Here is a 25,248-nt window from a genome sequence, read left to right as displayed (position 1 = left end):
GGGGACAAAAATCTGCTACGGGCAGGCTCAACTTAGTTACGCAAACACACAGGATTGCCCCTTCACTCTCCCTAGCGGACAATTCTCATCAACATGAGAACAACACCCATTTTTGCACTTTGAGATCCCAGAGACAGAGCCCTCAACTCAAGCTTGGAGTGCTCAACACCAAGGCATGTGTGGTGTGCAAAAAGACTGAATCGCCCCCCTTACTTTCTGGACACCTATCACCTTATCGGGTGTAGGGCCAGGTGTGGCTGGAGCGAAACTTTCTTCCCCTATTACAGACCACACAGCACCTGCACTCCTCTGTATTCTCAGAATCCTGTCCGTGACACCAATTTAATGTCACGGTCCATTCAATGATGGACTCGTGATGGTTCATTTACCTTGATCTCGAAGCGCAAAATTAAGGCGACCAAAATGCCAAGGGGTTACAATTCAGTCAAACAGTGTTAACTTTATTATTTTGCACGTAAAGCGGCACGCGATAGAGAAAGTGGAGAAAAGGGAAAGAGAAAAAAAAGGGGGAAAGAGGATTAGCTACCACCATGAGTTCCAAAGGCGTCCCTATGGTCTCAGGTCCCAAAAGCAGCATCCTGCCAGTCCTCCGTCATGATCCATGATCCTTTGGTGGGGACATCTCAATGATGTCCAGCTGGGAATTGTCTTTTACGCTTCTTCACCCCTCCTCTCTCCCGTTGATTGAGGCCAATCACCGCCTTTGTTTCGCAATCCAGGCTGAACTGCGCAGGCCCGAAGAGTCCCCTCTTCACTTGCCAGAACCCGTCTGCGCCTGCGTCGCCTCGTTTCAGGGGTCTCTTACTGGTCCGCTGGGTGACCTCTAGACCTTCGTCAAGCCTCTGCGCATGCTCTGCTTCGCTGGCCTTAGTAGCAGGGAGGAGGTGGGGGCAAGTTTGGCTGAGGCAGCAGGTGAAAATCCATCTTCTGGACAGCAGCTATTGTTACCTGTAGCCCCAGGTCGGAGAGACCTGTACAACACAGTTCTTTTCCTCAGGCCTCTCTCCAAGTCCTTGTACAGTTCTTTCTATCAGGGCATCTGTTCTCCAAGTCCCTGATGGTGACGTTCAGGCAAATACTGTTCTTCGAACCAGCTCTTATAGGAGGTCATGGAGAACACGCAGCCAGGCTCTTCACCATGGTGCGTGGTAGAAGAACAAAAGAGAATGGGTGGAAGGTGAGAGAGGTTCAGCCAGGACATAAGGAAAAGCTTTTTCCCCAGGAGCTCAGCCAAGTGCTGTCTCAGGTCACCCAGAGAGGCTGCACAGGCTCTGTCTTTGCAAGTTTTCAATCTCTGATTGAATCAAGGCTTGAACACCTTGGTCTGACCCAGTTTCTGACAGGTTGGACTGCAGATTCCTGAGGTCCCTTCAACCTCAGTTCTCTTACAATCCCATTGTGATGTTGGGCTCTGTTTCTAACTGGTCAGAGCAGACGATTATGGGCCATGAATCCACCTGTGCTGGAGGTGACCATCTAAACCAACATCTCAACCAGTGAACCAGTCAACAGCTCAGTGTGACTCGCTCTGGGCAAAGTGTGAGGAGTCCTGGGCAGGGAAGGTTTAGAGGGCATGGGGCGCTATGCAAGACACAAAATGATCTTGGCTTAATACCTGTAGGCCCATCAGATGTCAGTTAATGTCAATGAAAATTAAAATAAGAAGAACTGAAGACAAAGATCCAAAGCAAAGGAAGGTGTCAAAATACTTCTCTTTATTTTTCTTTTTTTCTTTTTTTTTTTTTTTTAAGCCTTTGTGGGGGGATGTCTTTTCTTTGAAAAGGAAAGAGTTTTCCAGAACTGGGAATGGATTTAGGACACAAACGTCTTCAGCTCCAGGGACACAGACACCTGGTGCCAGTGTAGATGCCCCAGGAACCCCTGCCCAGGCTCCACCTGCATTGCAAGGTGCTCTGGTCTCCCCCAGGTCCTCTGTGATAGATGCCAATCCCAGGCCAGCACCTCAGGTGCACTGGGGCCCCTCAAATGGCCCTGGCAGTTTATGGTGAGACAACTGATGACTGATGTCTGCCTGGAAGGGTGCACTTTGTTGTTGTTGTTGTTTTGTGGTTTGGTTTGGTTTGTGGGGTTTTTTTGTTGTTTTTTGTTTGTTTGGTTTGTTTGTTTGTTTCTGGTTTTGTTTGTTTGTTTCTTTTTTAACATATTAACACAAAAATCCAAAACAAACAAAAAAACCCCCACCAGAAACACAAAAAAATGCTAAAAAGTGAATTACAAGGAAGTGTACTAAGAGTACGAAAACAAATATTGGTCTTCCCCTGTACTTCTATTACCAACACTCCTTTATTTCATCTCTGTCATCATTCAGGAGTTTCCACCACTCCTGATTAAATGTCCATGTCAAAGGACAACTTTCCAGCAGACTGTCTGGACGTTTGCCCTTCCCAGTGCTCTCAGGTTTCCTCCTCCACTTGCTCTTGGGTCATTCAGTTGCCTCTCAACTGTCTGCTTTCTGCTTCAGAGCTTCAGGGAGTTACAAACTTGCCCCATTCTTCAGAGGTCTAATTAACATGGTAGCTAACGTGTTAATTGTGTTTATATATATCCTTTCCTATCTCTCTGTCTAAAACAGTTCTTGTGTGGATGTCCCGTGTGGATGGTGGACCTCATTAGATCCAGCTTACACACACAGTTGAGGAAAGTGGTTTAGTGTTTATGAAATTGTGTAGTGTTTAAACAGGAGAGCAGGTGGGAGCTGGTGTGCAGGAGCTGCAGCATCCACCTGCAGAGCTCAGTGCAGAAGTCTGATGTGAGGAAAAGTGATGCAAGTCCCAGGTGGCCAATGAGGGAACGGGCAGACTGGGGGTGGGGGGTGAGGAGCAAGGGTGTCCATACAGTGTCCAGCGTCAAGGGACTGTTCTCCTGCCTGTCCAGATGTCTTCAGGAGACCCTCTGGATCAATGTCCATTGCAGAATGCTGCTGTCACTTCTTCTACACACTGAAAAATGACAGAAAATACCCTTGAAAGAAAAAACCCTCCTTTATGAAATCTTCTTTGAAGTCTTCATCAGTAAGTGTCCCATTGAAACCTCTCCAGTTAGTTCTACAAGTCTTGAAGATTGGAAGAAAATGAGGAAAGAAACATGGCTCGTTAGGGCTTTCTGTGTTTTAATGAGCCCCATGGCGTATTTGGTGCTGAGTCCATGAACCTCAGATCCCAAGGACAGACTGAAGAATCTCCTCAAGAAGCCCAAGTCAGAAGCAAAGCCCAAAGTACCTTGAAGCATTAATGGGCCCCACTGAGGGCTGTTACTGACAAAGCCTCCCCAGGGACTCCTTAGAGCAGATAATTGGAGGCAGTCATTGCATCAGGCAAATGCAAAGTGCAGCAGCTCTGATGCTGAGAAAACCCTTGATTTGTTTGATGAAGGAGAATGGCCAAGCCTTGACCCCCTGCCCCTGGGAAGGGAGATCCTGTCCCTCTCGCGTGTCTCAGGGCTCTTCCTGGGGATGTGGGGATGATGCCCAGTGCAGGACAATGGTGTGACACTCCCTGGGGGTGCAAGGAGGCAATGGGGTGCCATGGCCATGACAACCATGTGTCTCCCCTTAGGCCTCGCTGTCAGGGACATCTGCCATAGCCAAGGGGACAAAGACCTTGGGTCTTTCAGGGACATCCAGCCTTGCCAGCACCCTTGGCCATCTCCACCACGGTCCATCCTACACTGTCCCAGGCCTGTGGCTGTTTCCCCACAGGCTGCAGACACCCCACGCGCTTCCCCACCTTGTTCTCACCCCAATGTGTCCCCACCTGTGCTGCTGTCTCTCCATCCCCACCAGCTGTTCCTTGAAACACAAAGTCATGGCTGATACAGCGTCCTTCTGAATGACCTTAGCACTGTGCTCAAAATGACATTTCTTTGTCCTGAGATCCACTCTGGACCTCCAGAGCTGCAGTTTCTGATGGTTTTCCTTTCTCATGCTGTTTCCCTCTAGCAAAAAAAAAAAAAAACAAACAAGCGTGCCATCATCTCAGAAAGTGATTTTCAAGATTTCTGAAGCTACTACTACTCTTTCTTGTCATGGTTTTACCGCAGCCACCAACTAAGACCATGTAGCTGCTCACATCCTGCTCCCAGTCCCCAAGTGGGATAAGGGAGAGAACTGAAAGGGAAGGGAGAAACTTGTGGGTTTAGAGAAAAAAAATAATAAGACAATAAAAATAATAAAAATAATAAAAATAATACACTACTACTAATAATATACTTATACTAAAATATGCATAAAGTAAAATATACGCTACTCAGTGCAATCCCAACAGAGCTAACCATAGTAGCCGGAAAACTGAAATGAACTAGCTGGGAAAGGCATCTCCAGCTTTATACCGAGCATGATGCTAATGGTAGAGAATAGCTCGTTGATTGACCTGGGTGTCAATCAAGGTGCTGTCCTGTCTGTGCCCCCTCCTACCAATTTGCACCTGCAGCTGGACTCCAAAGAAGTCCTTGGTTTCACTAATAGTCAAGGTAAATTAAATAGAAATAGATAAATTAAATTAAGAAAACATACTCCGTGCAATCCCTCATGTAACTCCAGTCACACGGAACAGCCAGTCCTGCAGAAGGGAGCACCTTGGTCCTGAACAGCTGATCCCAGCAAGAGAGAGCAAAAAGGCAACAGGCAGAAAGGCCCAAGGGCTAAGTGCAAAATGGCAGAACAGCAAAAGGCCGAACTGACATCCAACTCCTGACAGAATGAAACTTCTGAATGGAACTAACCAAACCAGCTGGAAAACCCAAAATAACGGATGTAACAAGCCCTAAAAGCCAGCTCCGGCTTTATACTGAGCATGACGCTAATCACAGGGAATATTTCATTGATCAGCCTGCATGTAATCCAGGTGCTGTCCTGTCTGTGTCCCCTCCTGCCAATTTGCATCTGCAGCTGGATGGCCAAAGAAGTCCTTGGTTTCCCTGACAACAGCCAAGATATCAGTGAGTTCTGACATTCCTTTCATACCAAATGGGAAACACTGTAAAGTTGCTAAAAGAAAAAATTAACTCTAACCCAGGGAGGAAACAGTGTTATTATTCTCATAGCAAATCTAAACAAAAGACTGTAGTAGCTATGAAGGAGAGAGATTCAAAATGCATGAAGAAAATTAACTCAATCTCAGTAAAAACAGCACGTTTCCTCAGCCTCCACTTCACCAGGTTAAAGAAGTTTGGGTCTCTCAACATCTCCACACATGACCCAGACTGTCTCTGGCCACACGACAGCTCCTCCCCGTTCCTCCAGAGTGGGGAACCTCCCACTGGGACACCCCGCTCCAGATGTGACCACACCAGTGCGGAGTCAAGATGGACAATAACTGCCCTTGGCTGGGTGGCCACGCTCCTCCCAGTGCAGCCCAATGTGCTCATGGGCATATTCCTGTTTAGCACCACTGAGAACTGACTGAACAGCCAGGCTCAGAGGGTTGTGACCAGCGGCACAAAGCCCAGCAGGAGGTACCATGAGGAGCACTGAAGGACACTGTACTACCCAACATCTCCTCCCCACAGGTGTCTCTTGGGTCCCTGGAACCACCTCAGTGACAAGGGGGAGAGCACTGCCTGTATGGGGTGGAGGAGATGGGGTCTGGAATGAGGGTCCTGGGGCAGTTTCTCCTGGTTGTTCATGCAGCAACAAGCTGGGCTGGATATTTGGAGAGAGAAACTCTTCCTAAGGGCCTCCAATGGGCATGGGGATGGTCTACAGTTTCCTGCATGCTGCCTTTTCTGGTGGAGATCACAGAGGCTGCCGGCCCTTTAGAGGACCCAGGACAGGCCTTGTCCTTCCTCTGGTCACAGCTGGACCCCAGTTCTCCAGCTCGGCCCCAGCTCAGGAGCCTTGTCTAGGGGTGACTTTTGGGGTAAGGTTGACAAGAGGGGTGCATAAGTTTGTCTTAAGGACATGTGATGAGCACCAGGACTGAAGTACCAGAGCAAAATGATGTGTCTTCTGGGTGAATACTTTCTTCGGTGCAAATCCTGAAACAGAGTCCCAGACTTGCTTTCCATGCCACCCTTCACGAGCGATGATGCACTAAAAGATGGCAAGTGGGGGACAGCGATCCTTCTCCAGCTGCTTCCCGGGCCTGGTGAAGCACCAGGACAGCAAGGACCTCTGGCCTGCACCCTGAACTCTGGGTATTATCTTGGGGCAGCTGAACACCAGCATTTTTCTCTCCAAGGCAATTTCCAGCCCCGGTCAGCTCCTGTGTGATCTCCCCCCATCCCTCCTCTGATCTGGTCTGGTGCTCCTGGCCCCTTCCCTGTGCTCCCCACAGGGCCCCAACCTGGCACTGATGCTCCACAGAGCAGGTTGGCTGCAGGACCATGGGGTGACTCCACGCTGGTTGTGCTGCTCCGTGAGGGACGCAGATGCAACTGCATGGGCTGCACTGTCACTGAGCTCTTTCCCGGGGGTCTAAAGCTCTGGAATGGGTTCAGAGCATTTCTTGGGACTCATTGGGTTTTCTGCTCATTTCGGTTCAGCAATCCCTTCCTTGTCCTTCAGGTGCCTGCAGATTGGTGCAGGAAGATCCAGCCTATCCCATTCCCAGGGATGGAAGAAGGCTTACCAGCCTCTAATTATTGAAATTCTCCTTCTTGTCCTTCTTCAAGATGGGTTTGACATCTTCCTTTCCCAAGGACCTCAGAACTCCCGTGTTTCTGCTGTCACTTTTGAAAGCACAGTCCAGAATCATGGGCAAGGGTGATGTAGCAGACAGGAGCACTTGCAATGAGCCTGTCCCAGGCAGCTGAGATGAATCTCACTCAGCCACTGAGGCTTGTTCCTGGAGTCACACACAGAAATGCCAGGGTTCCATCAGGCATCCACGTCTGAGCTGGTCTCAGGACTGCTTATGCACCCAGGGATGATCAGAGACAGAGTCTGTCTCTTCTACTCACAGAGGCAGGAGTCACAGTGGGTTTCTGGCCTCCTGTTGCCACTCCAAAGGGACGGGAGGCACCTCAGCCCTGTGGTGTGTCACCCTGCTCTGCACTCATCTGAGAAGTGCCATGTCATGAGGAATGGACACGGGGACCTCAGTTCAAGGAAGAAGATCGCAGTGCTGCATTCAGGTGATTTCCCATGGGATGTTCCTCCCAACATCAAGTGACCTCAAGACCTTGTCTGTGCCACAGACCTTAGTGGAAAAACAAGGAATAATTGATGGTGTTTGTGATCACTCACGTGCGTGTCACCTCACGTACATGATGTGTGTGCCTACATCTCATCTGTACAAAGCCAACATGGACTGCTGAGCTACTCACTCAGTGTCCCACCAAGGAGGGAAGAGCAACCTCTGTGAGCTGGGGAGAGAGGCCAGGGCTGGAAAGGAAGGTTGTGAGGGGCCAGTCCATGATGATGTCCTGAGACTTCTTCTCAAGGGGTGTCCAGTGCACATGGCACAGCCCAGCCCCTGCTCTGCTGGTCCTGCAGGTCTCTGGCAGGAGGCCTGGCTGTGAGAGGACACTGCTGTGTGCCCAGCCCTGCACACACACACTGTGCAGCTGTACCCTGCTGTTTGCATCTGCATGTCAATTCAGCATGTTCTACAGAGAAGCTTGGAAGAAGAGCTAAACCTTCAGGCCCTGCCCATAGGAGATCACCCTTCTTTCTGGAAAGGCTGTTCTGCGGCCAGCTCTGTCACAGCAGTGCCCATTGCCTGTCCCTGCCTGCGCTCACAGGACTGACACACAGCAGGACGGTGACCAGGCTGCCAGAGCACTCAGGCCTTGCACCAACACAAGGGATGAGAAGGAGAGTGTGGGAGTGGAACGAGAACAGCTCTGGAAGGCCAAGCGCTGGTGCTCCCTGGCAGGGCTGCCAGGCTGGACTCTTTTCCCCTCCTCCCATGCACACAGGAACTGTCCCTGCAGCTCCAAACAGGCCTTGCAGGAAGGATAAATATTGAAAAACAAGTCACTACAGGATGCTTTATTTTGTTTAAATACACACAGATCATGGCTCCTCATTTACACAGCCAGGGGTTATAAAAGAAAAGCAGACAGTGAATTAGAAAGGGGATGAAAATGTTATCACAATTTAAAAAAAGGCTAATAACAAGAGAAAATACAGATGAGAGGCTGGACCTCTAACTAGTTACATTAAAACTGCTATGTAGAATTAGATGAGCAGTTTATTGCTTCAGAAAACACTTAGATATGAGTTTCCACAGGGCATCCTTGAGCTCCTGGTTCCTCATGCTGTAGATGAGGGGGTTCACTGCTGGAGGCACCACTGAGTACAGAACAGACACCACCAGGTCCAGGGAAGGAGAGGAGATGGAGTGGGGCTTCAGGTAGGAAAACAAGGCAGTGGTGACATAGAGGGAGACCACGGCCAGGTGAGGGAGGCACGTGGAAAAGGCTTTGTGCCGTCCCTGCTCAGAGGGGATCCTCAGCACAGCCCTGAAGATCTGCAAATAGGACAGTATGATGAACACAAAACACATGAAAACTAAACAGGCACTAACCACAATAAGCCCAAGTTCCCTGACGGAGCTGTCTGAGCAGGAGAGCTTGAGGAACTGTGGGATTTCACAGAAGAACTGGTGCAGGGCATTGCCCTTGCACAGTGGCAGTGAAAATGTATTGGCCGTGTGCAGCAGAGCATGGAGAAACCCAGTGGCCCAGGCAGCTGCTGCCATGTGGACACAAGCTCTGCTGCCCAGGAGGGTCCCATAGTGCAGGGGTTTGCAGATGGCAACGTAGCGGTCGTACGACATGATGGTGAGAAGAAAATATTCTGCTGAAATGAAAAAGAGAAACAGAAACATCTGTGCAGCACATCCTACATATGAGACGACCCTGGTGTCCCATAAAGAATTTGCCATGGATTTGGGGACAATGCTGGAGATGCAGCCCAGGTCGATGAAGGCGAGGTTGAGCAGGAAGAAGTACATGGGGGTGTGGAGGTGCTGGTCACAGGCTATGGTGGTGATGATGAGGCCGTTGCCCAGGAGGGCAGCCAGGTAGATGCCCAGGAAGAGCCAGAAGTGCAAGAGCTGCAGCTCCCGTGTGTCTGTGAACGCCAGGAGGAGGAACTGGGTGATGGAGCTGCTGTTGGACATTTGCTGCCTGTGGGCATGAGGACCTGCGCAAGGAGGAAAAGACAGTGACAGTTTAGATGAGACTTCTCTGAGAAAAACCAAAGCCATTTCACATATGCCTTCCCCCTGCTCCACACCCCCGTGTCCTTTTCCAGACCTTCCTTCGGGTCCGTGGCTGAGCCCTGGGTGGTGCTGGCTGGAGGTGCCGTGAGGAGCAGGGCCTGTGCCCGCTGGCTGCCCAGGAGTCAGCCCTGCTCTGCAGCAGAGGTCATGGAACGGGGGGCAGGGGACAGACCTGGGGTTCAGCTGTGTCAGATGGACCCGCTCCTGGTGCAGAAGGGACTGTCAGCATCTGCTCTCCTAGTGATAATGAACCAGGACGGAACAAGGCAGTTTGAGAGGCTTGGTTTTTTGCAGCTTCCTGCAACTCCCCTGGAGAGTGTTGTTGGGTGTCAGAAACCCTCAGCATTTCTGCTGCACTCAGGGAGAACAGAGCGAGTCCTGCGAGACCAGAGGATGCCTGTGGGTCAGTGCAGAGTGAGGGCAGCTGCTCTGTCCCTCTGTCTTGCTCCAGCTGCCCTGGGCTGGCACCTTTCTGAGATGGAGGTTGATCACACTGCCATGTTACCCTGAAAAGCCACCAGGCACTGCTGAGAGCAGAGGTTTGCAGGCTGCAAAAAAGGACAGGTCCATCTAAGGCAGATGTGTCCAGCCAAGGTGATGCTGCTGCTGTCCATAGGCAGAGGGGTGGTGAAGGGATGTTATAAGGCTTCTGGCAGAGGTACTGATGACTCTGAGTTGCAGTTCAGGAGTCTCAGTGACTGCTTACAACTCGAGAGCTCCTTTTGCATTTATCCTTTCCTCCATCCCCCCACTCCCCAAGTCTTGGAATAGGAAACCGAAAGGACAGACTCGGGAAAGCACCTGATCTTTGTAGTAATACCTGTATAGATCTTCTCCTTGAAACTTCCTATTGGAAGAGCAGCCCTGACCCACGGAGAACCCAGAGGCAGAATGACCCTGCCCTGCTGGGGGTCGCTCCTTCCCCCCACAGCTTCTCCCCTCAGTGTTGTTGGGATCTCCCTGGGCAGGCTGAGCGCTGACCCTGGCAGGCGGCAGAGTCCCTGCCCTGGCACAGCCCTGGGGTGCAGGGACCCTGCTCTGCAGGACAGCCCTGGGCACCCTGCAGCTGGGAGATGGCAGCTGTCGTGCCCTGTCCATGCTAAGGAACAGATCCTTCTCCTCCACTCCAGCCATGGGATCTGCCAGCTCTGGGAGATAATTGCAGGATCCTCATCTGCACCACCCTGCACCCAGAGACTTACTGTGTTAAGGACTGTGAAGATTTCTCCCCCAGTGATCTCTCAGCCATCTCACCACCCCAGACTGCGTTTCCCTCTCTGTGCCTGGCTCCTCTGTCCTCGGTGCTGCAGGCAGAGCCCTCAGCCCTGCTGTGCTTTGCAGAGGAGCTGCTCCTGGGCAGAGCTGTCTCTCTGCAGCGCTGCCGCTTGCCATGAGCTCCCTCTGTCCCAGGAGCCCAGCCCAGCTCAGCAGCACAGGAGCAGCCCATGATGCCCCTTCCTCTGTCCCCTCTGGTCTCCCTCCATGTGTCCCTGGGCTCCGGGGGCACATCCTTTGAAACAACCTAAAGTAATCAGTGAAGTTGATTCTCTCTCCTCTGCAGAGGCACTTCTTGCCAGCATTGTATTCTTCCTATTAGAAAATAAATCGGTAGGAGAATCAGCTTTTCTTGTCCCATTATTAGACAGAACACCAGAAAGGTTACAGCAAAGGATCTAATTTCTGCAAACTGGGGGAGGAGTATGTTCACCGGAATGAATTTAGGCATTATATTCTGGGTTTATACTCCTAGATCTAGAGAGACATTCAGCAATCTTCTGGCCATGTCATGTCTGTGCTCTGAAGCAAAGCCTTTGCACACATGGGCTCTTGGACACTTGGTGCCAGGTTTCCATGGGGCGACTCAGAGGTTTCCTGGTGCCACAGCTGGGGTGGTTCAGCCCAGATGTGAGGCAATGTCCTCAGCCAGGGACCTGACTGGCTGAGCTGGAGCTGTCAGTGTTGCAGACAGAGCTGTGACACGGATGGAATAAACTGCCAAGGCAGGGTGGCAGAAGTTAGTTCATCTGGTCTGCAAGGACAGCAGCCTCCAAGCACAGCAACAGGCCAGAGCAAAACTCAGTCTAGACCTGTAAGGCAATTCAAGGGCCTCATAATGAGCTGTTCCTAGTTCAGGAAAGGAGAAACAAAGACACCTTGTGGCCACTCATTGATTTAATAATGGAAAGAAGTGATATTCTCTGTGTCTCTTGTACTCCATCTTCACCAGCAAGGTCTCCCAGGCCTCTGTCACTGGAGGCAGAAGAACCAGCAGTGGATGGGGATCAAGTCAGGGGTCCCTGGAACTAACACAATCCTTTCCAGTCTATGGGACAGGAGGGGCAGCATCCCAGGAGCTGAGACAGCAGGACCATGTCACAGTGAGGCCACTCTCCACCATCTTTGAAAGCTCATGGAGACTGGGGGGACTCCCTGACCACTGGCAGCTCTCACACATCGTGTGCACTTTTCTAAATGGCCAATGGTTGAGTGCTGTGGTTTGCTTGTGGGGTGAAAATAAAACCATGGCAGATGTATTGTTAACTCCCTCTTCCACCCCTTCCCCCTTCAGCCCCTCCCTCTCCCCTCATCCCACTAAGGACAGGCAATTGGGAGGAGGAAGAAGGACAGAGACAAGAGAGTTGGAAAAATTAAAAATGTTTTACTAATGCTACTAATATGAAATAGAGAAAATAATACAAAATATACAAAACCAATCTTGAAAGTCCCGGCAACTGCTCCGGCAGATGTGGGGCCGGCACCCGAAGTCCTGGGCTGGACACTGCAGCCAACCGGAGCTGGATTCAGTCTGCCACTAGCCCTCAGTTTGCAGGGACAACTCGCAAGGTCCTCTCCCAATGCTGGCCATAAGGAAAACAGGGACGAGATCCTCGTGATCCCCCACTTTTATATGAAGTATGACGTTAATGGGGTCGAATACTTTAGTTGGTCAATTTTCAGTTCACCTCCTGCTTGCACATCTCGCGAGATGCATCATTATCAATGACCTTGCATTCCATTGCTATGTCTACCAAAATATGTATCTAACTTTCAGGAAACCTGCAGTTAGTAAGAAGACTTTAGATGACAGGGAAATTCACTAAAAGAGAAACTTGTTTCTGATAAAACCAGGACAGTGAGCAGGGTAACTAAAGGCTGTGTCCCAGAGCATGTCCACCCTGACCCCATTTCTGGGTGTCTGAAAGAGAAGGTGACGGGGTTTACCCAGGGCAGGTTGTCCCTGTCCATCCTCTTTGCTTTCTGTGAGGAAAGGACTGTGTTGCTGGATGCAGGGAGAACATTGATGGTCCATTACCTGAAGTCAGCAAGGCATTCAGCATCATCCCGTGCAGTATTCTTCTGTATAAGGTAGGATAAAACCCTGAGTAGTCTGGTCTGACCCTGCTTTGAGCAGGAGGTTGGTCAAGACACCTCCTGAGATCCCATCCAGCCTGAATGATGCTGTCCTTCCTTCCTCCTCATATTTTCAATTTAGAGAAATCTCTCAGGTTCCATCTGATCACAGAAATACATCACATGAGGTGCAGGGCTGCTTTAAAAGTACCCAAACAGGCCTGACAACAACTTCTGCACCCTTTTCATTTGCCCAAACCCAAGTTCTTCTTTTTTGCTATACTCATGCCCAACTTGTTAACCCTTTCAGAGCAGGTTGCTCAAGAGGTGTCAGCATCCATGTACAGAGCCTGTACATCAGACAGATATCAAAGCCACCATTACAGACATGATGACGAAGCACTTGACAAGCTCCTTGAACCCAGGAATCAGCATGTCTTGTCTCCTGAGATGCCATTGAACACCTGAACTTTAAGTGAAGAGTATGTGAGGGTTTTTTTGTGCATCCTGGCTTGTCTCATGACCCATGTGGTGCTTCAGGCTGTGAAGAGAATCAAAACCAGCCATTTGACTGGGGTAGTTCCATTTTACATGGTGTCACGCAGGGCAGATGAAGGAGCTCAGAAGTCCAGAGTCTGCTGCACAGTTGGGACTTTTGAGAATGGAAATGCAGGTAACAATGTTGTGTCAGTGCACACTACATAAAGATTCTGGCTCCTTTGTGCCTTCTTGCTGACCTGGGATCGGTTCCTTGGCCTTCTTTGTCTCAAAAAGAAACTGTTCTCCTATGCCACCTCCACCTCACACCAGGGAAAAAAAAGGAGAAAAGTTATGAAAGAAGCATGATTTGGGGGTAATTCTGTCCAAGAGGTGTACTCTTTATACAATAGAAAAAAAAAAGAGAGAAAAAGCATTGTTTTAAGAACTTCTCTCAAGACAACTACTGAGGTGTAGTAGATGTTTTGAAAAGCAAGAATGACTGTTAGGAATGAAACTAAAGACTTTTAGTTAATCATCATCATCAGTGAGAATAAGGAGTTCCCTGTTACTGTTATTAGTGGTAGTACCACTGTTCTAAAACATCCTTCAGAGCATCTCGATTTTTCCTGGGCTCCAAAGCTCAGCCTGCTCAGGTTTTGGAAGGATTGCTTCAAACCCCTGTGACCCAAATCTCTACAACAGTCTTTCCTGAACAGTCTTTTACCCCAGGAAGGGTAAAACTTCCAATGTAGGCACCAAACCAGTGCCCAACCTGCCTGGATAGCCAGGAGAGCTGTGCAAAGCAACAGCCGCACTCAAGGGGAGTTGGAGGTGATGGGAATTGAAATGGTTTCACCCCAAATCATAGAATCATGGCATCATAGAATCATTTAGGCTGGAAAAGACCCTTAAGAACATGGAGTCCAACCATAAATCAAACACTGCCAAGGCCACCACTAAACCATATCCCTAAGTGCCACATCTCCACATCTTTTAAATAATTCCAGGGACAGAAGCTCAAATCTTTAGCTGGCGGGACACCATTGGCTGCAGTTAGACATAAGATACTTGTCATGCCTGTGAGTTCAGACCTCGCTGGCAGAATGTCTCACAGCCCTCACTAGGAGGGCAGGGTGCTGGGGGGATGGGAGCACGTTTCAGTTTCCCAGGTCCCAGGACAGAGCCCAAACCATCCTTCCCTTCAACTCTCCCATCCAGTTTCTTGAGATGCAAAGTTGGTGGGCCTTCTGTGGATAGTCATGTGTAAAAGGCATGAATAATCCTTCAAGTGTTTGTGTACTTTGTCTAGGAATGTCAGTTTTTAAAGAAAAAAAAAAAAGTTTAACATGCTTACATTTAAATATCTGTAACATAGTACTCTGCGTCTGTGGTAGCCTCTCCAATGACAATTAAATAGGTATTTGCACTATAAGACCATACCTCATCCACAAGTACACATCTAAGTGGTTCAGATGAAGGCTGGTTTGGCAAAAGTCACCCTTTGTGTCCCCAGGTGCACGGACACTGCTCATGTGCCTCTGCAGAGAGTGGCAGAAGCTGGATCCCCTTCTCGGGACAGACTCCTTCCAGGAGAGACACAGGGGTAACTCATCAGGTCTTCATGGCAGTTCACTCAGCATCAGTTTTGACATATTGGGTGCTTCCTGTGACTACCCTTTCTGCACAAATGATCATAAAAAGACACCCATTTAGTAAGCCATGGTCATAAAGGGGCTCTTATGGACAAGAAAGCTCACCATGAACTCTGGGGAGAGCAAGGAAGTTTATAATAAGCACCAGGAAGAACCAAAGAGCTCAAGGCCTCTTCTGAAGAGCGGGAGGCCCTGAGCAGCAGAGATTGGCCATGTGTAGGTGTGGGAGAGGGTCAGGGCATGTCAGGGAGAAGCAATGAGATGGCTGATGGCTTTAGTGAACCCTTACAGCCATGGCTGAGCCCAGGAATGGAAAGCAGTTGTTGTCTGCAGGTGGAGGAGGAATAGGAGCAAGACTTTCCTGGGAATATGGAAGGAAGGAAGAAAGGCCTCTCTTGGGCTAATCATATATGGCAGTGACATTTCCATCTTGTGGGCATGGCTGTGCCTGGGAGATGGGGAATGGCTGCTGCTGGGAGTGGCTGTGCTCAGGCATGCCCAATGAGGTTTCCCTGCTCTGCTCCTCTCTTACACTGCCCAGTCCTGGATGGACCTCAGGAAATATCCATGAACCTGGTGGATGCATGAACATCCTGGAGTGATGGGATATGGATCCAAATAGAGGATTCAAGCAAGTTTGAGACTGGGACATTGAGGTGATTGGTGACCATTGCCAGGGGTATAAAAGAAGATTGATGAGTTGTGAAGAACTCACAGGCATTTCCAACTCCACAGAAAACCAGAGCCTTGCAGCTAAAGCAACAGCACTTGACATAAAACCCACCCCCAAAACACAAAACACTCACACTGACCACACAAAAAGCCTTGAAAAACATTTGAGAAAAATCTACCAGGTCCCAGGGTTCAGGGCTCATCCATTCTGGTGATAAACAAGCATCAAGGGCAGACAGGGCATCAGAGCCACCTCCACATTGCCCTCACCACCTGTAACCAGTGTCTCCAAGTCTTTGCTTCACCAGCCTCCAGGGACAGGGACCTCGACTGGTTGTTTCCTTCACAGCTGCGTCAGTGATGGCCCTTCATGGGGTTCCAAGCACCCTCAGAAACTTGAGTTCCACTTCTGCCTTTCACTTCATCAGAGGTTTGTCCCTTCTTTCAGCAGCTGCAGTTCAGGATCACGGCAGCAGAGGGCTCATTAACATCCAAAATGCCCTTACAAGCCAAGGCTCTGTGCATCCTTTTCCTAAAGGCTTCAAGTCTGGTCTGGATGATTAGGGAGACTTCAGGAATAGCCAAATAGAGAGCATTTCCATAATAAAGAAGAATAAATCAGTATTTCCTCTATTGTCTTTGCCCCTCTCCCTCCTCCCCGTTTCCCAAAGAGGTGGTATCTTATTGATCTGGAGCATTTTCTGATGAAGACAAAACAATATGTGTAGGAAAGTGGGTGCCTGAGGCACCACTTGAGTGAGGAGACAGGCCAGGACAGCTCAAGAGGAATCACACTCCTCTGGAGCACAAGGCTGTCCTGCAAGGCTTCTCAGATTTCCTGAGCTCCTTCACCCATCAGACAGACTTCCATGTCACCACCTTTATTGGCCGCTGTCCCTCAGTATGTCAAAGTCTTCTCCTCTGGAGCCCACCAGCCTGTGTTCTGCTGCTGGCCTTCCTCCCTCCCCTCTGGTGCCTGGAATCCCACTGTTGCCTGGTCACCACAGCCAAGGTGGACACTGATGTTCACATCCCTCACCAGCTCTTCTTTGTTTCCCAGTTCCAGATCCAGGTGAGCATCACCCTTGTTGTCCCACCAGGCAGCCACGTTAAGCAGTCGGCCCAAGATCTTCTGGACTGTTGATACCCACTGCTTTGCCTGGCCAGTGAATGTCAGGGCAATGACAGTTCCCCATAGGAACCTGCTCATTGACTTGTGACTTCCTCAGGTTACTAACAGAAGATCTTTTCCATTTCTTCCCCATGATCAAGTAGTTTGTAACACCCAACACGTTATCACCCTGTACTGGGTTTACATGGCAAAGTCTTGGAACTGGGGTGAGTGTGGGTGTGCTACAGTTGTCACCTCTCTGAGAAGACAACAGGAGTTTGATGTCAGACAGAGCCGATATGAGCTGGCTCCAAGATGGACCCACTCCTTGCCAAATCTGAGCCACTCAGGGATGTTGGCAGCACCTCTGTGATATTGTATTTGAGAAAGGGTAAAAAACGCTGCACAACAGCAGGTGGGAGAGAGCAGGGAGGAAACGTGAGAGAAAAATCGCTGCAAACACCAAGGTCATATCCCATAGGACCCAAGCAGATCCCTCAGCAGGCCAAAGCCTGCTCTCCTGAAATCCTGCTCTTTGCCTTGCTATCATCTTCCAGGAGCCTCAACTCCACTTTCCAACCTCTGACTGTTCCATCCCTGACCAACCCTTTCTGGTTTGTAAGTGTGAAGTCCCACAGGGCACCTCACCTCACTGACTCCTCAGTTACTCGTGTCAGGAAGATGTTGTCCATGAGCTCCAAACCCCTCCTGGATGGCTGGTACCTTGCAGCTATTGGGATATCTTAGGTTTGCCATGAGGACACTGCCTGGAAACATGAGGCTTCTTTCCTTTGTCTGAAGGAGGCCTCATCTAATTCCTCTTCCTCATCAGTGAGTCAGTAGCTGATGTGCAGTCACCACAACACTGCCCATGTTGTTCTGCCCTTTCATGCTGAGTCCTCAACTTTCAGCTGATATTCTCTGTCCCCAGGCAGAGCTCCACACATTCCTGATGTTCTCCCACATGAAGGGAAACTTCCCCTCTATGTCCAGACCTCTGGCATTACGAGCACTAGCCCCCCAAGACCGCAAAGTTTCTCCTGCAGGTGGTATTCGTAGTGTCCTGTAACTCCTCATGATGTTATCTTGGGATAGACGCCCTCATCAGGATAAACCATCTGCATGTAAACACTAACAGCTGGAGCTTCTTCTCCCCTTGGCTGTGGCTGTTGTCTCCAGCTCTGATGCCCGTGAGGAGACACCTTGTCCTTACAGCACAGGGGCCTCATGGCCTCCTTGTCCCCAGCCAGGAACCTGGGAGGTGTGGGACCATAGTCCTGCCCTTGGCCTTGCACAGCCCCACATCGCACTGTCCCAGGAAGGGCCCTGGGCAACGTGTGAGGGACAGGATCTGCCTTCCCAGGGCTGGGGGTCAGGGCTTGGCCCTTTGGTTAATGAAACACATCCAGGTTTACTCAGCATCAGAGACACCTTCACCTTGCTTTTCCTGACCTGTCATCTCTGCCTCCAGTTTTCTTCTCTAACCAGACCCTGGGGTCAGTTCCTCAGTAGTGTTCCTCAGTGGGACCCATTAACATTACAAGAAACTTTGGCGTTTGAATCTGACTTGGGCTTCTTCAGAGGTTTTATTCAACTTCCTCCAGGGTCTGAGGTCCACGGACTCAGCAGCAAACCCACCAGAGGGGTCATTAAAGCGCCTTGGACTGCTCCTGTGCTGCTGAGCTGGGCTGGGCTCCTGGGACACAGGGAGCTCATGGCAAGCGGCAGCGCTGCAGAGAGACAGCTCTGCCCAGGAGCAGCTCCTCTGCAAAGCGCAGCAGGGCTGAGGGCTCTGCCTGGGGATCTCAGGGAGACGAGCAAGGCAGAGAGAGATGAAAGGTGGTCAGGACTGGGAGGATGACTGAGAGCTCACTGGAGGAGAAATCTTTGCAGCCCTTGCCATGGTAAGTCTCTGGGTGCAGGGCAATGCAGCTGTAGCTCCTGGAGGCATCTCCTGATGGTATCACAGGCACAGCCTGTGGGATCTGTAGGGACGCTAATCTCGTTCAGCAGTTTGGGAAATTTGAGAAGTCGGTTGTGCAGCCAAGGGTGCCCAGGGCTGTGCTGCAGAGCAGGGTCCCTGCACCCCAGGGCTGTGCCGGGGCAGGGACTCTGCCACCTGCCAGGGTCAGCGCTCAGCCTGCCCGGGGAGATCCCCACGGTGCTGTGGGGAGAAGCTGTGGGGGGAAGGAGCGACCCGTGTCAAGGCAGGAAAGGTGCTTCTGCTGTTGAGGGGGTGCTGTGTGGGTCAGGGCTGGACACAGCTCCAGATCACCCCCAGGATTTTTTGCAAGTGGATGCCTCAAGGAGAAGACCAATGCAAGGATTAGCAGACAGATAAAGAGATTTCCTGAGCCTGTCTTTTCAGTTGCTTTTTCCAAGGGGTGGGGGGTGCAGGAAAGTATAAAAAGAAAATGAGCTCTCATGCTTAAACAAGTCACTGATACTGCTGAACTGCAACTCTGAGTGATCAGTATGTCTGCCAGAAGCCTCAGAACATCCCTTCAGCTGCTGCTCTGCCTGTGGACAGCACCTGCATCACCTTTGCTGGACCCGTCAGCCTTAGTCTGACCTGTCCTGTTTTCCAACCTGCAAACAGGAAGATGCCCCCAGGCAGTGCCCTGTGAACAGGCAGGATCTGTAGAGCCAGGCTGAAGGAACAGAGGGTGGGATGGTCTGTGAGCACTGACAGGGAAGAGACATGGACAGGGAAACAGTTCCCACGGGCAGAATCTACAGACAGCAGGGAAATGATCAGAAATGAGAGGAAACTAAACCTGGAATTGTTCTGGGAGGGAGAACACAGAAAACTCCGTATGATCCCATCAGTGCAGATGCCTCCTGTGAGCAGCCCCCTCGCCTCCTCTCCCACCCAGCAAAGCCTCTGCCCTCAGGGCCGGGGGCTCCAAGGCATGAAGCAGCTCCTGTGCAGCCAGAGCTCCAGTTCCCTCTGCAGAGCACAGGGGCTGAGAGCAGCTGCCCGGCAATGCTGGTGTGTGGGAGGTGGCTGCACAGCTGGGGAAGGGTGACGCTGTCTGAGTGCCCGGCTGCCTCTGCCCTGGCCTCTCTCACACCCACCCTCACCGCAGTTTCCTTCTTGCTCCACTGCTCTGGGTCACTGTTGGTGTGATCTGGTTCTTGCTGTCAGGCTCTCTGGGGATGGGAGTTTCAGCTGCAGAGTCACAGCCTGATCTTGTGGGTCCTTTCCTGCAGCTGTGTCCACGGGAACACGTGTCCCAGCTTTCCTCTGCCCTGTGGGGCTGTGGGCAATGCAGTGTGTGGGGCTGGGGAATGAGCTGAATCTGCCTGAATCAAATGGCATCATTAGCACTCTTGGCTGTCTCTTTGAGGTTTGCTTCCAAGCTGTGAGCTTCCCTCCAGGATGCAAACCAGTCCTGTAGCACGTTAGCATTATCTGAATTCCCCATGCAGAAGTGCAGAGATGCTATGATGGAAGAAATGCTGTTTGGTTTGTGAAATGAGCCGTGTGTGTCCTAGGATAGAAGTGGGGTGCTGAGACCTTAGAAAACGGTGAGACATGTCGAGGTCTGAGGTGGGTCGCTCTGCTTTCAGCAGTGCCTGGTGGCTTTTCAGGGTAACATGGCAGTGTGATCAGCCTCCATCTCAGAAAGGTGTCAGTCCAGGGCAGCTGGAGCAAGACAGAGGGACAGAGCAGCTGCCCTCACTCTGCACTGACCCACAGGCATCCTCTGGTCTCGCAGGACTCGCTCTGTTCTCCCTGAGTGCAGCAGAAATGCTGAGGGTTTCTGACACCCAACAACACTCCCCAGGCTGTGAGAGGAGAAGGAGCTGTAGAAACGCCAAACCTGTCAAACTCAGTTTCTCAGCCCTGCGGGTACAGATGCTGACAGTCCCTTCTGCAGCAGGAGCGGTTCCATCTGACAAAGCTGAACCCCAGGACTGGCCCCGGCCCCACCCCATCACACAGGGTCAGGCTGACTCCTCAAGAGACCCTGGGCAGAGACCCTGCTCTTCATTGCACACTCATCAAGCACTGACAAGGGCTGCAGCCGGGACGTTCTCCTGGAAAAAGAAAAGGGTCTCTTTGTGGGAGGGTCTGTGGGAAATGGCTTTGGTTTTTCCCAGAGAAGTCTCATCTAAACCGTCACTGTCTTTTCCTCCTTGCGCAGGTCTTCATGCCCACAGGCAGCAAATGTCCAACAGCAGCTCCATCGCCCAGTTCCTCCTCCTGGCGTTCACAGACACACGGGAGCTGCAGCTCTTGCACTTCTGGCTCTTCCTGGGCATCTCCCTGGCTGCCCTCCTGGGCAACGGCCTCATCATCACCACCATAGCCTGTGACCAGCACCTCCACACCCCCATGTACTTCTTCCTGCTCAACCTCGCCCTCCTCGACATGGGCTCCATCTCCACCATTGTCCCGAAGTCCATGGCCAATTCCCTCTGGGACACAAGGGCCATCTCCTATCCAGGATGTGCTGCCCAGGTCTTTTTTTGTTTTTTCTCTGCTACAGCAGAGTTTTCTCTCCTCATCGTCATGTCCTACGACCGCTACGTTGCCATCTGCAAACCCCTGCACTACGGGACCCTCCTGGGCAGCAGAGCTTGTGTCCACATGGCAGCAGCTGCCTGGGCCACTGGGTTTCTCAATGCTCTGCTGCACATGGCCAATACATTTTCACTGCCACTGTGCAAGGGCAATGCCCTGGACCAGTTCTTCTGTGAAATCCCCCAGATCCTCAAGCTCTCCTGCTCAGATGCCTACCTCAGGGAAGTTTGGCTTTCTGTGGTTAGTGTCTTAGTAGTATTTGGGTGTTTTGTGTTCATCGTGCTGTCCTATGTGCAGATCTTGAGGGCCGTGCTGAGGATCCCCTCTGAGCAGGGACGGCACAAAGCCTTTGCCACGTGCCTCCCTCACCTGGCCGTGGTCTCCCTGATTATCAGCACTGGTTCATTTGCGTACCTGAAGCCCCCCTCCATCTCCTCCCCATCCCTGGACCTGGTGCTGTCTGTTCTGTACTCAGTGGTGCCTCCAGCAGTGAACCCCCTCATCTACAGCATGAGGAACCAGGAGCTCAAGAATGCCCTGTGGAAACTTGTGACTGGACAATTTCTGAAGCAATAAACTGCCCATTTTAGTTCTAATGTGACTAATTACAGGCCAAATCTGTCAGCTGTATTTTCTGGTTTTATTAGGTTTTTTTTAATTGTCGCAATATTGTCATCCCCTTTCTAAATCACTGTCTCCTTTTCTTTATAACCACTGGCTGTGTAAATGAGGAGCCATGATCTGTGTGTATTTAAACAATACAAAGTCTCCTGTAGTGACTTGTTTTTCACTATATCCTTCCTGCAAGGCCTGTTTGGGGCTGCAGGGACAGTTCCTGTGTGCATGGGAGGAGGGGAAAAGAGTCCAGCCTGGCAGCCCTGCCAGGGAGTACCAGCGCTTGGCCTTCCAGAGCTGTTCTCGTTCCACTCCCACACTCTCCTTCTCATCCCTTGTGTTGGTGCAAGGCCTGAGTGCTCTGGCAGCCTGGTCACCGTCCTGCTGTGTGTGAGTCCTGTGAGCGCAGGCAGGGACAGGCCATGGGCACTGCTGTGACAGAGCTGGCCGCAGAACAGCCTTTCCAGAAAGAAGGGTGATCTCCTATGGTCAGGGCCTGAAGGTTTAGCTCTTCTTCCAAGCTTCTCTGTAGAACATGCTGAATTGACATGCAGATGCAAACACCAGTGTCCAGCTGCACAGTGTGTGTGTGCAGGGCTGGGCACTCAGCAGTGTCCTCTCACAGCCAGGCCTCCTGCCAGAGACCTGCAGGACCAGCAGAGCAGGGGCTGGGCTGTGCCCCTGTGCACTGGACACCCCGCGGAAGCTGCCCCAGGGCATCGTCATGGACTGGCCCCTCACAACCTCCCTTTCCAGCACTGGGCTGTCACACCAGATTGAGAATTTGTTCCTGAATGAGTAGGTCAGAAGTCCATGTTTGCATTGTTCAGATGAGATATGGGCATGCACATCATGTACATGAGGTGAGATGAACACGAGTGAGCAGAAATGCCATCAGCTATTCCTGGGAGTGCCAGGAAGGCCTGTGGGACAAACATCGAGGTCACTCACATTGGGAGTAACAGCCCATGGGAAACAACCCACTGGGATCTTCTTCCTTGAACTGAGGTCCCGTGTCCATTCCTCATGACGTGGGACATCTCAGATGAGTGCAGAGCAGGGTGACACACCACAGGGCTGAGGTGCCTCCCGTCCTTTGGGAGTGGCAACAGGAGGCCTGAGAGACACTGTGAATCCTGCCTCTGTTTAAAAGGGACAGACTCTGTCTCTTAACATCCCTGGGTGCATAAGGAGTTCACAAGGCTGGCTTAGATGACAGAACCTGACAGAACCTGACATTTCTGTGTGTGACTCCAGGAACAAACCCCACTGGATCAGTGAGATTGATCTCAGCTGCCTTGGAGAGGCTCATTGCAAGTGCTCCAGTCTGCTATGTCACCCTTGCCCGTGATTCCATATTGTGCTCTCAAAAGTGCTGTAGAAACCAGAATGGATCTGGGGTCCTTAGAAAATGCAGACCTCAAACCCATCTTCAAGAAGAGCACAAAGAGGAACTGGGAGAATAACAGGCTGGCCACCCTACCTCCCTCCCTGGGAAGGGGATGGGACATGTCGTCCTGCAGCCATTTCCAGGAATGTGAAGGACAAGGAAGGGATTGCTGAACCCAAAAGGACACGAGAAAGAAAGACATGTTGTGTACAGGGTGTTTGCAAGGCCTCAGAAATGGTGTCCTTCTGGGCAGAGTGGTGCTGATGGGGCTCAAGAAGTGGATGCTGGGTGGGAAGTTGGCTGAACCATCAAGCCCAAATATCATCAGTGGTACAAAGTCCTCCATGCAGCCAATTACTAGTGTCACCTCTCAGTGACCAGCACTTGGGCCAACACTGTTGAACGTCTTTATTCTCCCCTTCTATGATGTAACAGAGTGCACCTTCAGCGCCTTTGTGGATGGTGCAAACTTGGGAGGAGGCCTCGAGCAACCTCCCCTGGTTCACCCTGCCCTGAGCAGGAGAGTGAGACAAGATGAGTGAGACAAGGGCTCTCTTCAAACCTGAGTTATTCCGTGATTTGAAATAATTTGTGACTTGGAGATGTTTCTGGAGAGACAATTCTGGAGAAGAATAGTAAAAAAATTTAAAAAGGCAGAAGAGGAGATATAGGAGATGTTAAAATAAATACAGCAGTTCCAGTGAGGAGTGCTTTTCACCCACATTGTTAGTAGGAAATATATTTAAGAAATTTGAACAAGGAGAGGAAGCAAGATGGGTGTCTAGAGACTGCAGGGAAAGAAGGACAGGTGTAGGAATGTGTAGACCACGCTTCAGTCTTGGTCAGGTCCTGGTTGCTAAGGAGGAGGATGGATGGGTGTGGTATTATGAAGTCAGTTGTTTCTCAGACACTCACAATCCAGTAAGCAGCGTGTGGCTGTGAAGGGGACAGTGGGGTCAGTTCTGTCTCTGGAGGTGACAGCCCAGCAGCAGGAACATGGCTGGGAAAGAACCTCTGTATCAGTACCCACAGGGTTCTCATGTCCATTCCACCAGAGAACATGATGGGACAGCAGCAGGGCCATGGTCGTGTCTATCAGAGAAGCTGAAAGGCCCGCATAAGTCCTGGGATTTAGAAGATCATGGTGAGGTGACTTCTCTCTGGTCAAGTAAAAGGCCACAAGAAGCCTAACGGGTTGGGTTCCTTGCTTGAAGAGCAATTTTTGAGATGGTTGAGTTTTCCTTAATAGCAGAAAAAAGCAAGAGAGAGAAAAAAAAGTCACAAAGTGCAACTTGGAAGACAGAGACTGGAAGAAATGTCACTGGAAGGGCAGTGCTGTGGTGCAAGAGGTCACCCAGAGGGAGCTGGATCAGCCCATGGTTTGTGTTCCAAAGAACAGGCAGTGAGGGTGCAGACACATCAGTGAAGGGACAGAAATGCTGGGGTGAGAGCAGGTGGGGAAGCAGATGGGTGTCTGCAGCCTGCAGGGAAAGAGGGGCCAGTGTAGGACCGTGTAGAACAGCCTGTGATGGAGATGGCAAAGGGCGCTGGTGAGGCTGGAAGGGACCAACAGAACCCAGGTCTCTGTCCCCTTGGCCATGGCAGTTGTCCCTGCCACTGAGGCCCGGGAGAAGACATGTTGTCCTCATGGCACTGGGGCCTCACTTCCTCCTTGCAGCCCCATGGGGAAGCTGGAAGTTGCTGTACCAGTGTTGTCCTTCCCTCGGCCTTGCACACCCACATCCCACGGTCCCAGGAAGAGCCCTGAGCCGTGTGTGAGGGACAGCATCCCCCTTCCCATTGCCTGGAGGTCATGGCTTCTCCTTTCTGCTTCAGAAAGCAAACCAAGGGGTTTCTGAGCATCAGAGCTGAAGAAAACACTAAAAGGAGACCTCATGGTGGCTACAGCTTCCTCACAAGGGGAGAAGGAAGGGTAGGTACTGAGCTCTTCTCTCTGGTGAACAGTGACAGAACCCAAGGGAATGGCAGGAAGATGTGCCGGGGGAGGGTGAGTTGGGCATGAGGAAAAGGTTCTTCACCCAGAGGTGCTGGACACTGAACAGGCTCCCCAGGGAGGTGTCACGGCCCCAATTCTGACAGTGATCAAGAAGAAACGGGACAACATCTTCAGACACATGGTGTGAACTGTGAGGTTGTCCTGTGCAGGGACAGGAGTTGGACTCAATGATCCTGGAACACAAGAGGTTCCACTTCAATATGAGAAGAAACTTTTTCAG

At 51.0% G+C, this 25,248-nt stretch overlaps 1 protein-coding gene across 1 annotated transcript; it reads left to right on the top strand.

Annotated features, from left to right (window-relative positions):
• The first annotated feature begins 4,373 nt into the window (after positions 1–4,373).
• LOC135999389 (olfactory receptor 14J1-like) lies at positions 4,374–21,582 on the top strand. Its single transcript, XM_065652945.1, has 3 exons — positions 4,374–4,509; positions 20,972–21,060; positions 21,193–21,582. The coding sequence occupies exons 1-3, from the start codon at positions 4,374–4,376 to the stop codon at positions 21,580–21,582; spliced, it is 615 nt and encodes a 204-aa protein (XP_065509017.1).
• The last annotated feature ends 3,666 nt before the right edge of the window (positions 21,583–25,248 follow it).

Source organism: Caloenas nicobarica, chromosome 28 (assembly GCF_036013445.1).
Source record: "Caloenas nicobarica isolate bCalNic1 chromosome 28, bCalNic1.hap1, whole genome shotgun sequence".
Lineage (NCBI taxonomy): Eukaryota > Metazoa > Chordata > Aves > Columbiformes > Columbidae > Caloenas > Caloenas nicobarica.
The sequence above is the reverse complement of the archived record's forward strand: the minus strand, read 5'-3'. Positions and strand labels throughout refer to the sequence as shown.

What these genes read in the sequence shown, in the direction of transcription:
- LOC135999389 (XM_065652945.1), top strand. Translation starts at nt 4,374, where the DNA reads ATGATGCTAATGGTAGAGAATAGCTCGTTGATTGACCTGGGTGTCAAT. An exon ending in TGGTTTCACTAATAGTCAAG is followed by an intron (nt 4,510 to 20,971) that starts GTAAATTAAATA and finishes TCTCTGCTACAG; the next exon opens with CAGAGTTTTCTCTCCTCATC. An exon ending in GGACCCTCCTGGGCAGCAGA is followed by an intron (nt 21,061 to 21,192) that starts GCTTGTGTCCAC and finishes GAAATCCCCCAG; the next exon opens with ATCCTCAAGCTCTCCTGCTC.